Source organism: Cygnus atratus, chromosome 2 (assembly GCF_013377495.2).
Source record: "Cygnus atratus isolate AKBS03 ecotype Queensland, Australia chromosome 2, CAtr_DNAZoo_HiC_assembly, whole genome shotgun sequence".
Lineage (NCBI taxonomy): Eukaryota > Metazoa > Chordata > Aves > Anseriformes > Anatidae > Cygnus > Cygnus atratus.
Window position 1 is genome coordinate 10,164,738 of NC_066363.1, and position 15,670 is coordinate 10,180,407.

Below are 15,670 nucleotides of genomic sequence, written 5' to 3' on the forward strand. Positions count from 1 at the left end.
TTAGCTTCCTTCCAACACCATGTCCTATAAAAATACACTCTGTAATGACTGACTTGTTGCCTACCCAACTCGAGGAAAGCAAGCTAAGCAATTCTGCAGTCCAGAGACAAATGATCCACTTTATTTTGATCTTAAGTTCCTTAAATCTCTTATTTATAAGAGTTGTAGCAAGTATTTCACAAATCTTCAAGAAAGTAAGCATCACTTGTACAATGGACTGTACTTAACATGAGAGCTCAACCTAGAAGTACTGAACTTAAATCCATTAATCAGCATCACAGCAGGGCAAGTAAGGAGACTGATCATTGATTATTCTCCATACATTCAACCCCTGATCAACAACTTTTCTTTCACAAGTAGACACAGATACCTGAAGAATCTTCCAGAACTGGAATGAGCACATTGAAAATATAAGATTCATTATTCAAAGTACTGAGCAATACAGAAAGCACCACCATAAAGAAAATTCTGTCTTATTACCATTTATAAGGTGCATAACAACCTCAGGATATTTTCTTCCATCTCAGGACTGGTGGCACTACTCTCAGGGTTCTCGTATTTTGTTTAAACCCAGCTTTCTGGGATTCAGTGTCCTGCAGTGCAAAAGTCTTTTAAATCAATATGCATGCTCCACCTGCTGCTCACTCTTTATTGCACTACTGAAGTTGCAGCATCTACACAGGGTGATGTTGAATGTTTTGGAAACCCTTATAAAAGGTTAGAAAGGCTCTCTTATACAAGGTTTCAGCTGGCTTCTGACATTATGCCTGACTTTCATATCTAGAGTTATCTGTAACAGCAATTCACTAACTCACCTTTTTCAAGAGACATACAGTCAGCTAATCAGACATTTATACAGATATATATTTGTGAAATTATTAGTGCAGGTGGAAAACTTAAAAGAGAAATCAGGTTGAAAAAAGAATCTTAAAAGTAGATAAAATAATATCAGCAAAAATAAATAAAAAGATATTACGCTGTAAAGCACTTTTTTTTTTTTTAATATTGAACCTTTTTTTTAAAGGAAAAGGAAAATAAAGAGAAACATCCCCAAATGCTCCTGTATGAGAAAATGTAGAAAATCAATGCCATTTCCTTCTCAGCAACACCCACCCTCAGCAGCAACTTGCTCAGTAAAACAGCAGGGAGGTGAAAGCCTCCAAAATGGAAGGTTTTATTATAAAAATTGATGCTTTCAGTAGTTTAAGTGAAGAGTGACTAACACAAAAATACAGAAACTGGCGCTGTATTTTGAAATTAACGAAACATTTTCAAATAAGGAAGTTCCAGGCCTACTTTCTTTGTTACAGGGAAAATCTGCTTATTGCAGTTTGATTGTTCCAACGGATCCATTACTACAGCATTTGAGAAAACTATATAGTCTATTTTTTTTTTTATTATTTTCAGAAGAGACATTGAATGTTCTGAAAAATCCAAGTCAATCCACACATCATCTCAGCCTACTGCATGATTTATAACATTGTTTTAAGGAAAATAATGGAAAATAATACCAGGTAACATGGAGTCACTGGAAAATAAAAGACACATTAGCAGGTTTATCTTGTCCCTAGCTTAAAGAAAGTTGGTGACGTATAAAGTAAAGGAAATATTAAGACTATAAAATATTTTCAAAGCTAAGAACTGAACTTGTTTCCAATGAGAAAAGTTCATAGAATCAGTTGTCAGGAAAGGCTCTGCACCATGACCTGTCAAACTAAAGTTCAAGATAAATCCAAGATGTATTCTAGCACGAGTTGCACAAAAAAGTTTATGCCAAAATAGCACAGCAGGATTAGAAACGGCCTAAGCACCTGCTATTCAACAAAGGTCAGAATTTGAGCACTGATTAGTTTATGCTGCTACATGGATAACTGATGAGTACCCAGAGGATTTCAGCAAAATAATTAAAATGTTGCAAGAGTACAGGCCAGGGCAAACTACAGCAAAGTTGTTTTGTATTTTTTCAGTGACCCTGGCACTGGGAATTTGAAATTGTTTCTCACATTCTGTTCAGCCTGTATAATACTGCATTAAAGCTGCACCAGAGCTGCTTATCCTTAAAGTACAACTTAATTCCTCTAAACACCTCTCCACAGGGCCTGAAACACGGCAGAACTTGAATATCACATTCAGTAAGGCACAAAGGACGAAATTCATGCAACTAAATGAAACAGCAGAGGTAATCAGCCGAGGACTCCCTAGCCAACAGAGACCTAAGCAATATGGTCAGTGAAATCTAGGATGTGATTCACTTCATCCTACAGTCGTCTAAAATTACACAGATGAATCACATCCTGAAAGCGCCTTTTTTCTGTGCTGTTTATGGACAGCCCCAGCAGACGCAGACCGTAGATGATGGCTGTGTGAGACGAAGGCCATCCCCACAAGCCGAGCGCACACCTTCAGTGCAGCAACAGCCGAGTCAGCCTGGTGGTGGAGAAGCTTCGGGTGAAGCACGGCCTGGGGACTGGCTGTCACAGAGAATGGATGGGACCAGAAGGAGGTGAGGGAGGCAAAGTTCATGGTTCTGCAAACTTCCAACCCCTTAAAAAATTTTTACTGCCAAGATGCACCCCCGTTGAGTGAATGTAAGCCTGCTAACCACAGAGCTGCTAAGAACAATTCATTTAACATCTCCATCTGTACAATACATGCTGGCATTACCAGAACTTGGATCACCTGCCTTTGTACTCACTGAGGCAACTGGCGTAAGGAAATAGATCTACGTGTGTAATGGGAGATGACAGACTCATGCCTGGGCTTTCTGTGATTGTAAAATGCCAGCCTAACAACAAGATGTTAATGCCATTTCTTCCCAAAGTTCAAAGGAGAAGAATTTGTCACAAGGAACATCGGATGTGGCGAAGGGCAAAGCCCCAAACACAAGAAAACTGAAGAACAGACCAACAGAGAGATGGGCAAGGCCTTGTGTGAGACATACTGGAGAGATACTTGCATGTGTTGTTAGAGTGGATTTTATTAAAAATAAGCTACTAGTTACAGAACCTCTCTTTGCATGTTTATAATATTTTACATAGTAAATTGTATGCTGAAGGTATGTATTTAAGTCCAACCAGAACCATGTCAGTAATGCTTTACTATCAATATTTGGCCTTCAAATAAGTTTTATAGCATAATGCAGGAAGGAAATCTGTTGGTTCCTAAAACAGACAAATGCAGTAGTGAAGATGAAACAATCCAATTATTCTGAAAGATTTCAGCAGAATAGGTAGTGACCAATTTTATCTAAAATCTTACTGAAACATGAAGTGAGACTTCTTATATACTAAGAGCTAAAGTTGAGCACTTAATTAGACTGTCAAATCTAGGAGGACCAGAAGTAGATTAAACTTTGGATACTTATACATAGTGATCAGACACTGCAGTGCAAAGGAAAGATTAGATGATCATAACTAATCTAAGTTTTAATTAAAATTTAAAAGCAGACAGGTTTCACATTGCCCACAAGGGAGAAAAGGCTGTGTTCCACCAAGATGGGTTCAGGCTTTTTTTCCACATTTCTGAATTGAATTTGGTATCCAGCCTTTCTAATATTATTCTCTGCTTTAAATAAATAAATAAATAAATAATCTCCCATTTTGAGAAACGCACACTGAGGGCCACATTCCATTTGTATTTGGTGGAATTAGCTCACAGGTTAATAAATTGGTACTAAACATTTTCCACTTCTGATGAACATTTTCCTAAATTTCAAATCAATATATTACTCTATGAACATCTCTGCCCTCTGCTCAAGCCTGAAGGCAGTGTCCAAGCAAAGTTCATTTTGATGGAAGGAAAGGGAAGAATGCATTATCACCATCTCTCCCACATAGATGCAAACACAAGCCAGTGCCCGTTCTTGCAGAGATTTTCCACTGAAGACTGGGGGTAATGACAGAGATAAAACTCAAAACATATGATAATGTATTTTCCTTCCTATTTGGGGCTGATTGACTTATTCATTAGGATTTCATTAGATGGTAAGTTTAACCCTTCTTCTATTTATAGATTGTTTCCAATTCATTTCTTACTTCTGAAAATGTATTCATTATTCATATGTGTTTTATGAAGTGTTTAGGTGAACAATTTTAAACTTAATGAACTTTTTAATCTCTGTTTCTTTTCCCATTGGGAGTGCTTGGCTTTAGTCACACAGAATTGACCTTAGCAAATATTTTAAGTACATGATGATACCTCGTTTAAGTTAGTATATGTAGGGTTTTTTCTGGAACAAGGATAAACATAATAAGCGTATCAGGATAGAAATTAATGAATGATGAACATCAAGTATCGTGTGAAGTGTCTAAGTGTTATTCTTTAAAAAGGAAAAGCCGAAAGCTTCAAAATGTTGCCTTTTTTAGAAGAGAGACCACAGGAGGTACCAGGAGGCATATCATGGAGGGTAGCTAAAAAAGACAACAGTGTCAAATTGTTCCTACTTTTGGCTGACAGTAAAACAAAGGGCAGAAGTCACAAGTTTGGAAGGCTTAGAGTGGATATGGGAAGGACCTCTTCTATTTGGGACTGGCCAAAAAGGTCACCCAAAGAGATTTTAAATCCCTATCCTTGGAGGTTTTCAGGACTTCAGTTGGACATCTGATGTAGTTGCTAGCTGTCCTGCTTTTAGCCAGAGGCTGAACTAGACAACCTCCAGAGGACCCTCAAACCAGCACTTGTGTGATTTAACATTTAACTTGTGTTTTATTTAACATTAATTATTTGAATTACAGTTGTTAAACATTTCACCTAAGGATAACACCAGAGGAAATTATACAGTAACACACCCTAGTAATTTCTCACATGGTCTTTTTCACTATGCATAGATATGTAATACTGCGTATTGGACATTTACCATGAAGGACATAAACTGACAGCTCCCAACAAGGACTGATGTGGAATTTAAAGTCTGTGAAAAACACCCTGTCAAAAGATCTCACCTTGCAAATACAGCAATAAATGGAAGCCGCTACTTGAAGGCAGAGGAGAAAAACCTTTTGCAAAATCTATACTGGTCTCAGCTGAGGAATAGCTCAGCAATTGCAAACCACCTGGAAACTCAGAGAAACTCAGAAAGTTGTGTAGTCAAGACATAAAAAGATGGGGCCAGTTTCAAGTTGTGCAATTGGGTTTGTACAGAAACAAGCACAGGTGCCATCTGTCACCGTGGGTGACCTTCATCCTATTCATTTAATCCACCTGCTTAAACAGACTTTTGTTCACCACGGTCATTTCTGAACATTCAAGTACAGCAAGGTTATTCCAATGGGTTACTGATCAGGCACTTACAACACAGGGGAAAAAAAAAAGGGGGGGGGGGGGAAACATGATTATGATTATGGAATTATTATGGAATTGAATTCTTGGCAAAGACTAACATATCTTTACCATTTTTAGATCTTTTTATATTTTTAACACTTTACTTGCACCATCAATTACATGAAGCAGTGTTATACTGTCTACAAGGGTAAGTGACTCTCTCAGGGGCCAGACCCGGGACACTCTCAGATCGCTTGCTGGTTGTCAGCTGGCCTCTCCCTCCACCCAAAAACCTTTTTAGTTAACTGCTTTTAAATTACAAAATGGGTTTGTCAGCACCATGGGTTCCCACTCATAAGTCTGATATGATCCTCTCAGATCAGTTCTACCCTATTCCAGTTTCCCACGTGCCGTCCCCTGCCTGACTTTGCCCCCCTACAGTTTTCTGCTCTGCTTGTGGCTCCTCTCCATGTGTCCCAGATAGCCTTTTTGGTGTGTCAGCTGGGTAAAACACAGGCTGGGGATGATGAAATACAATATACTCCCAAAAAATGTATTGGCTGTAACATATGTATGTGACAGCCAGCTGCTTCTAAACGAATGGGTAACAGCTGACTTTTCCCTAGTGACACTTTTTGCTCCTCTATCTGGTTAGAGACTTTCAAGGAAATCATTTCATGGTATTTATTACACATAAGAACTTCAAGTTTGGTCCAATAATGTTGAAGCTAGGAACAGGTGAAAAAATATTAGAAGAGGGAGTGATAGATGGACAGAGAGTCCTTCCATCTCTGACAGAAATTTTTTTTAACAAAATAAAAAAGTAGTGAATATGAAGGAGCATTTAAAGACTCAACACAACTTTCTAGGATCAAACAGCAGCTGTTCAGGCAGGAATTTGACTCCATCACCAAAGCAAGTGGAGATATAGAAGCTAAAAGGAACAAAAGGTAAGTTTCTAAAACATTAAGGAATCAACAGCCCTATATTGTGAGTCACAGTTTCATCATTGTTAGGAAACCTGTAGGGAAAATAAATCTATTATCTAATCATGCTAAAGGAATGTGAAAAATAGTGCATTAAAAATAAATAAATAAATAAATAAAATACCCAACAACAAAACCAAAACCAGGGCAGGGAAGTAGTTTTATAACTGTATGTTTGAAATATGGCAAGTCAACCAGAGGAAGAATATGCAAAGAATTCCTAAATGACTGAAGAGAGTTTAGTTAAGCATGCAATGCGGGTTTGTGCAATGCTTAATTAGAAACCAGTCAGCAGACAGCAATAGGAATCAAAGACTCAAAATGGGGTGAAAGTCTGTTACACAGTTTTAAGACTGTGCAAGGCTTCAAAAGAGAAACTGAGCGATGGACAAGTGTTGGAGGGAAAGTATGACTTCATTATTGTGAGCTGCACTGTATAACCAGGACCATACACATATGTACAGGCAAAACAAAACAGGAGAAATGTGTGAAATACAGTAAGTATGTGCTAAGAATCGGCATGAAAGATAACAGAAGTAGATTAAAAAAAGAGACTTAATATCACCCAGTCTTTGCAGGAAACTGCTACATTTGTTAGAAGCATTCTGCAAAAGCCATAAGATAATGAATAAAAATATCTGAAGTGAAAAAAGTATATATATATATATGCATTCTGTATAGCAAAGTGAAAAAAAATCTTTTGTGGGAATTTGTACTGATGACTAAAACAAGCCAAAGTTTAAATCATACTATGGTGTAACACAGGGAACATGATCTACCTACTGAAGTTTTGTATGAGTAAGTTTAAAAAGTAAAACAATTTTGAAAAGGTAAGCCTAAATGTTTCAGAATTTAGAACATATTTTAAAGCTAAAAATGTCAAACACTGGGTGTCATTAAGAGTTGATAACAAAAGAACGTGAGGCCATGTAGATAGGGATGAAAGCTGTAGATAAAAAAGAAATGCAGTGAATTTAGAAATAGATGAGGAAAATAAATTCCCTAATATTAAACATATAAAGCAAGGAAGAAATCACCAGTAGTGGCACAATGATAAAAATCAGTCTTGCATTGAATGTGTAAATGTGCTGTATAGAATTATAGATGAACAGTCCAAAATCACATAATTAGTTTGGATATGCTAGATTGTTATTCACAATTTCCAAAAGTAGTATTATTAGAGAATAAAGCACCTAAAGAAGTAATCTCATGCTTCAATTGGTATTAGCTGACATTCCAAGTGTGGGAACAACTGATAAGAACTGCAATTTGATTACTGTGTTTTTAAGGGTGTTTTTAAAACATCATGTACCTTCAAGCCCAGTGCATGCATAGGTCCTCTGGAAGGTATTATTTTTTAAAGAATGATCTAAGAGGATAAGAATGAAGTTCAGAGTCGCATGTGACATCATTAACAGGGCAGCATGTTAATGAATAACCCGAATACAAAGACTTTCTGCTATTGAGCTGTTGTTCAGTCCACTGTTGAGAACAAGGCCATCCAAAAGAAGCCTGTTGAGCTTGCTCACTGAATTCCGGCAGGAACAAGAAAAGACATCTTTAGTTTCTTCCACAGAAGGAGGAAACACAGATGGATTCCAAATTTCAAAGATCAGAAATAGAATAAACTGTATAAGAGGCAATACAGAGAGCTTCATGGAGAAGACCAAGCATTAATTCAGAGGTGAAAATCCAAGAGGTGCTGCAGAGATCTTCAAAACAAAGGAAGCAAGACAGGAACTGATCGACAGTCTTTGATATTTGCATTATATTATCACTAATTTCTATGTTTCCTTCAGAAGAAGAGCTGTAAAGTTATCTGGGCCACAAAGAATTTGATACATTCTGATCCCAGTCAGCAATTGTCACTGCTGGTTGACAGAAACATGACACAAAGGAGACATGCAGACCTTTTCTCCTTTCTATAAAACATATTAGTTAATGTATTATTTTATCAAAAACACAAGTCAAAGCTCTGACTGATCATAACAAAAAATAATATATAATGCTATAGATATGACATACATATCTTCCAAAGAGGAATATTCAAATGATGCAAAATCAAAAAATGTTGTATATTAAATTTATATATATGTAAATGTTGTATATGTTGTAAATTAAATTTATGTATATATAAAGTTTTCGTCTGTACTTTCTAATATCTTTGCCGGAATACATAGGATCTGTTTTGCTCATATAATCAATTTCTGTAATGCCAACACATTCTTCATAAAGACCAATTTCCTGAGAATAACATATTTCACAAATGTGTTATATGGTAAAGAGCAAGTCAATGCCATTTCAGATTATATCAGGTGAGCAGAGCAGCTATACAGGGAACCAAATGGAAGTTGTCTGCATTTTCAGTTCTGTGCTACGCAAAACACATGAACTAAACCAGGCATTCACAATGGGTTTTCAAAATGTCTATTTTTTGCTGCTTTATCAAAAAAAGCCTTTCTGCTTTTGCAGAAACTCATTCTAAATTTTTGGAAGTTCTACTTACGCTTTTGAAGACCTAAAAAATATCAGTGGTGCTTTAGCACTTAAAGGCAGGAATTCTTCGCAACTTTTTCAGTGTTATTGTCCACTGAGCCAAAAAGTTAAGGCAGTGTGACAGCGATACCAGGAGAAGGTAAATACATCCAGTCCCAGCACCGTTCCTCCAGTGTAGCATGTCATGGGGGTTTATGCTTCAATTCCTGGTTTCAGCAACCATTTAGGAAAAGAATTTGCTAAGTACACTGATGACTGGAGCAAGCTGATGCCCAGGAAATTTGATGTAAACACACTGATCTATTCAAGTAAAGCTTCTTCTTTTCACCTAAGGCCAACAGAAGAGTTTGCATTCCTTTACGTCAATATTTGAATCTAAAGAAAAACCTGCTTTCTCCTACCTCATTCAGCTTTCTATATACCTCCATAATGACATGGTAATCGCCTTGCAAATATGTGCAAGAATTGCATTATACCTTTTAAGTTTATTTCAAAACTCAACATAAAAAAGTTCACTTTCAAGTCCATCACCTTTGTTGCAGTAACAAATGATACTTTTTTTCTAATTTTCCCTGAAAAATAGTCCTGACTGAAATATTTAGCAACCATTTTGTAATTCACAAGCTTCATATGACAAGCTACATTCATTGCAATTTTCAAGTTAACTGATCATACATCATTTCAGTTTTCAAAATGAATTTGCTATAAGAGTATAAAATTACTTCTAGCAAAGTTATATTAATTACCTTACATTTAACTGTCTAAAAAACTTAGCACAAATACTTTTTACTCCCCATCAAGAGCTTCCTGGGTTGCAAAGAAGACAAGAGGAAAAAAGTGGTATTTTTTTAAATGTTCTGTAAATCTGTTGTCTACTTCCACAGCCCAGGAGTCTCTCAAGAGTGTCTTGCTGACAATGAATGAATTTAAAAGTGTATCCTACTCTTTTTGGTTCTTGTATTAGCACTGTTGACAGTCAAATACCTCAAGCAGGACTCACTTCCAAGTAGTGTAAAAGAAATTGCTTTCTTTGAAAGTAAAGTTGTGTACAAGGTGTTAAAGCAAAAAAGTAAGTACTGGCAAGCATAGTCGGGAACATTTAGTAATGGCTCCAGCTTAGACAAGCAAAACGAAAGCATTAATGTGATTGTTTTTTTCAAATAGTCATGCTTGCATGGCTCCTGCAGTAAAGGCATAACATTGGTAATTTAGAATCATAGATTCTGATAATTTAGAATCATAGATTCTAAATTTAATTAAAATCTAAGTAAAACAGAAGACATAAGCTGAACGACTGATTTTTAGTATAACGTTTTGTTTCTAATAGACAGTGTCCTGTAGAACTGTGCTAGAAACAGTGTCCACAGGACACACAAACAACACAAAAATAAGACTTCTGGCTCAGAAGAACCTAACACCACCAAGCGTATAGTACCGAGAGGGTTTATCATGTGAAATGCTTCTGTACGCTTGAACTTGCCTTCCATTCTTCCCCTAAACAGGCACAGGGGCCACTCCCAGAGGTGGAATCCTAAGATAGACACTTCTCATGTCCCTGAGCAAATACCTGACCCTGAGCTCTGGTGTCTTTAAGGAAGTGGTCTTCCAGGCTCCATCTCTGAACTCTTTATTCTAGCAATGCCTATTGCTGTGGCAGTTGCGCTTTCACATAGTTAGTCCCATGTTATTAGCTAGTCTCCTGAATCACTGGTTAGAAACCATTCTGTGAAACAAATGTAATTCCCTCTTGGAATACGCAAGTTGAGCAATACTAATATCCTCTTTTATTACTGCTTTTGCTGAGATTTCAAGTACTATTTATGCAGTGACATTTGAGTTATAATGTACCATGATTAGACCTCCTATCTCACATTCCATTACTTCTAGCCTTATAGATCAACCATTAGTATGAAATGAAATGTTTCCACAAGCTTGCTAAGAATCTTAGTAATTTGATCACTTTGCCTTCATGGTAGCATTGTTGGGACAAAAGGAACACAAAACATTTTATAATATATTTAATCCATTTCAGTAAAAAGATATGTTGTCTATTTAAACTCAAGCAGGAAAGTATATGGATGATTTATCAATCCAGGCATATTCCAAGCAGTATCATTTCCCAGATTGGACAAGAAGGATGCAGAAGACCAACCACAGGGATAAGTATTTCCAGTTTCTTCAGGCACTACTCAATCACACCTCTGTGCTGGTAATTCTTTCAATTCCCTTTTCTAATGTTTTATTCCTATCTAAACAGCATTCTTCTGATTGTTCTGTTTATCAGACAATGAGAAATGTTTCAGCTCCTCATAAATTATAAACTATAGCACATCCGATTGCAAAAAGTGATTCATCGTGATGTTTCAGCAACTGCGAGAAGGGCTTTTCCCAAATAGATACTCACATTTATAAAAATGGTGTCTTTAGAAACTCTTATCCTTGAGGGGTATTTTGAAAAAATTGACAGAATCAAGGACAGTATGAATGAAAATGCTGTGAACAAGGATATTTGAATGCTAACAGACAATTCCTTCATAGGAATATTCCACAGATTAAATTCCAAGGAATTAATTTCTATCATCAATCTACTAGTAGATAGTTTAGACACAGATATACTCAATGTGTAATGAAGACATAAAAACTATATCATTATGAAACCTGAATTCAATCTTAGTCAAAGTCCTTTATTAAAGAGATTAGCATCAAGTGTGTCACTCATCTAAATTTCTGTCATATGGTTCCTTATTGTAGTAAATATTCTGAGCTGGCAGAAACACAAACAGTATTTGCTATTCCTGTCATGTTGTTTTTTGTTTTATAGCACCTGACCGCACAACCTTCTGTTTGGACTTTGATCCAAATATGGGAAACATTTAGAAGTGGTGTGCAAGTAGGAAAATATGAGGATGTAAATTCTACGAGATTTTCAATTGACTTTTTTTTAACTCTGTGGAAATAGATGCCAGCAGACCACTGCTAGGAAAAAAAAAAAAAAAAAAAAGAGAGTAATGTTGCAAGAAGTCATTATGAAGGAAACAACAAACCAAACAAAACAAAATGTAAGGCACATTAAAAAGAAACATAAAATTTTAAAACTAGAAAACCACTTAGTCATCTCCAAAGTATCTGGTCCTTAACTGTAAATATGACTAATAAAGCCAGAAAATGTTTGATACAGGCATTGTTAAAAGTTTTACTTGTCTTGGGACCTACAATATAGCCTTCTAAAAGAAATGTGTCCCACTCTTCACAAAAAGGAGACAACGGATGCTGTTCTTATCTCTTCCAGGGAAGCTGGGCATCACTAAGTGGCACTAGGCAGCACTCTTTCGGAAAGGACAAGAAGAGCTGGGTATTACATTGATAAATAAAATAAGACTTTTGAAAAAAAATGAAGCCCTTCCTGGAGGCTAGCTGAAACACTGAAATGGGTTTGACGTCTTGCTCATCTATACTGCGGAAATGGTCACGATGTTTTGCACACTATTTGCAGGGGAACACCATTAACTGTGCAAGCGACCATCACAGCCGGCACATATGTCCTAAGGGCTGGATGTATTACATCTGATAGTACCAGCAAACAGCAGAGTCTTCCCCGAGCAACCTGATGTCAGTAATCCATTAATGTGATAGCCTGTATTGATTCTGCTCCTTCCGTATTTCTGCCCTCACTAAACACTTCAGAATTTGCCAAGGATACTGTGAATTAAAAAAAAAATATGTGATTTTATCATGTCAATCACTTTGAACAAGGACATCCTACTATCTTTTACAGATATATTTAAGATTCTCATAATTAGAATACCCACAGGCCAAAAAAACAGCCTGAAAAAGTTTTATATCAGTTCAAAGCATATATGTGTTTGTGTATGCACCTCTAAATGGCATGAGTGAGGAAAGATAAAAGCAAAACTGTGTTTTCAATCTGTGTTCGTTGTCATCCTCTTTCTATTAATATATATATATATATGTATATGAGACAAGTCCAAATTTCAACACCCAAATTTCCTTAAACTGGTTTTATTAATCAGAGAAGCACAAAGTAGCAGGGGCCACCTCAGTTCAGTTGAACTGTCCAAAATCATATGGTAGGCAAGGAGATGGAGGCAGGTGAGCATTATTTGAAATGGCCTGGGGTATCCCATTGGCCTATATACGCCCTCAAGAAGGGTGTGGGAGTCCTGCAGGTTTTTCCTCATCTCTGACATCCCTGTGGAGGAAGCTTTACATGTGATCCATCAACAATATTCAGGCAACATAAATGAGCGCTGACATCGGTTTAGCTGTCTGAGATAAGTTTGTAATCCCTTCTTCACCATGTTCAGACTCAGAGAGATTTTCCAGCCATACTATATTGCCCCGACAAAATAGTATTTTCATAAATTTGCTTGCTTAAGTCAGCCTTTAGACAAATAGATGTCTAAATGCCTCAAGTACTATACACATATAACTGTTAATCAGCCAGGAGATACTACAATCAAGTTTCATCAAGAGTTTGCTTCATTTGGATGGGACACTGGACAGGAAATAAATCCCTGGAAAATTTTTGAATCACCTAAACCAGGGTTTTCCAGCATGGAAGTCCAATCCCAAGTATAGTCATGAACTTCCGAGAAATCCATTTTTTCTCGTAATCACACTTGCAGTATAGTATATTAATACAATATGACTAGTTTGTAAATGAGATCGTAACTGGAATCTGTTTAGGAACAAACACCCACACAGATGATACAAGTGCAAAATTAACCATTCCAACAATACTTTAGGAATAATTTAGATTACAATGATTTCATGATTCTGCAGCTGTCTCCAACAGAAGTATATTACATGTATTAGTACCTAAAATGTTTGTTGACCTTATCATCTTTCACTTTATCCAAGTTTTGATTTGTTAGTTCAAGTTGATGCCATTCAGAGGCTAGAACATCCTTTTCATCTTTGGAAAGAGCAAAGAGATAAACCTCAGAAAGCTGAACAAAAATTAAAAGGAACACAGTAAATGCAGCTTGTAGTGAAATCAGAGAAGCTGGACTCATCTGAATTCATCAGGAAGTTAAGAACTTTTTCCAGCTAACTAGAACTTTTGTGTTTTCTACACATGCACCCTGAAATATGCTGTGGTGCACAAACATACATAGCAAATTATTTTTTCTTTCCTGCTGATTTATTTATATGACACCGGCATTCATGGATGCCAACATTTTATTGTATACAGAGTGTCAGTCACAGGTACGCACTGTGCAAGGAGGAAGCACCTCTCCTGAAATTGCTTTGCCAAGCCCTCGTTGCAGATTCAGTGAGTCAGAAGACTTTTTACTTTCATAAAGTCTGCACCACCGGGCCTGGAACACACTGCGCTCGACAGCTTCTGAAGACAGCCCCACAGAGGGAGCACAAAATAATTGTAACCCCCAGTGCAACTAACTCTCAGTCCTGGGTTTTCACTATACCTCTGTGTGAGAGCTTCTCCAGGATGATCCTTAGGCGCTGAAGAACAGGGGGTGAAATGTCGTATTTGTATATGTCTATTACTGGCACTCGCTGACATCTCCCAAATATTCCATCTGCAGGAGAGAGAAAAAGAAAAGGAAAAACATACATTTCATTTTCTGAGAGTAAGAAATGTGTGATGAGATGCGCATTTCCAATGTATCCTAATTATATACTCAAGGGACCTTTTAAAAGACACTTTAAGAAGTTATCAAAGGCCTACTGAAGTCATGAGGCAGGGTATTTTCTATCAAAATAAATAAATACTGGAAAGAATATTATTTGGGGGAAGAGTCAACTGTATAAGTTATGAGTGCAGTTTATTTTATAAAGTTATTTCAGACTTCTGCCTCCCAAATCTTTTGATGTAAGACTTCCTTACTGCCAATTCAGTAGGAAAAAATTGGTGTTCAGAGCCTACTATGTTGCAGATGAAAAGCGCAGCATCCAGAAATATAAATATTAATTTGCAGAAACTATGAGGATTTGCTGAAACATTTTTAATGCAGGAGCTGTGTGTTAGGCATTGGTAAATGAGAACTGAATCCATAATGGCTAGCAAAGGCTCATTTCAAGAAGTACCCTCTAATGAATGCAATAAAAGAAAGCTGCTCACAGAACAATGAGATATTAATGTGGCCTAATTTATTTAGCTCCGTTCCATTTGTCTAAAATGACAGACTCTCCTCATCAATGTCTTTTCAAATCACACCTTCTAATTAATTTAGCTTCTTATTAGTCTTTATTTAGAGAATTGTTCATTTTGAGAAAAGCTTCCTGTGTATGTGTAGGAGGAACAGAGAGTTCAAACATTCAAATTACCTTTCTCTCTTTCACACAAAAGACTAATTCAGAGCCTAGGTGCTTCACATGCAATCTGACCATCTGCAATCCTAGGCCTCTGAGAAAGAAAGTGGGTTCATTTATTGTTCAAAACAGTTCAGTTCCATACAGTGATCCAAAGGAAGCAATTTAAATGCAACAGGTTTAATTAGCAAAATATTCTGCTGCAGTACTAGTTTTAACACAGTAATTACTTCTGCTCTGATATTACATCTATGCTCAAAGAGGAGAGCTACATCAGATTAGCAGAAAATAACGGTAAGTATTAATTTGCAAATGTCCATTACTTTCTCTGCTACTTCACAGAGCTAAAAGACTACAAATGGAAACTACAGACACAGCTGTTCACTAAACACAAATAATGGCATAAAAGAAAATAAACCAATCCAGGATGCAGAAAAAAATAGGCATTATTAGCCTTCACTGTTAAATACAAATACCCCATTGAAATTAGCCAACTTCTGCTTTCTTCGCCTTTCCAATCCTCCAGCCAGTTACAACAGCTAAATTAAGTTAATCCAAATTAAAAATTTACTTCTGAGTCTATTTTTTTTAATGGGAAACTAGGTTTAGAAACCACATGTACCGATCTGGTT

At 36.7% G+C, this 15,670-nt stretch overlaps 1 protein-coding gene across 1 annotated transcript in view; it reads right to left on the reverse strand.

Moving 5' to 3' along the window:
- PTPRN2 (protein tyrosine phosphatase receptor type N2) overlaps nucleotides 1–15,116 on the reverse strand; it is a 485,563-nt gene extending 470,447 nt beyond the window's left edge. Inside the window, exons 1-2 of the mRNA XM_050709300.1 lie at nucleotides 15,071–15,116; nucleotides 14,192–14,305 (exon numbers count right to left, since the gene is read on the reverse strand). Of these exons, the coding sequence (XP_050565257.1) occupies nucleotides 14,192–14,305; nucleotides 15,071–15,116 (160 nt within the window). The remainder of the gene's footprint in view (nucleotides 1–14,191; nucleotides 14,306–15,070) is intronic.
- Nucleotides 15,117–15,670: the final 554 nt, after the last annotated feature.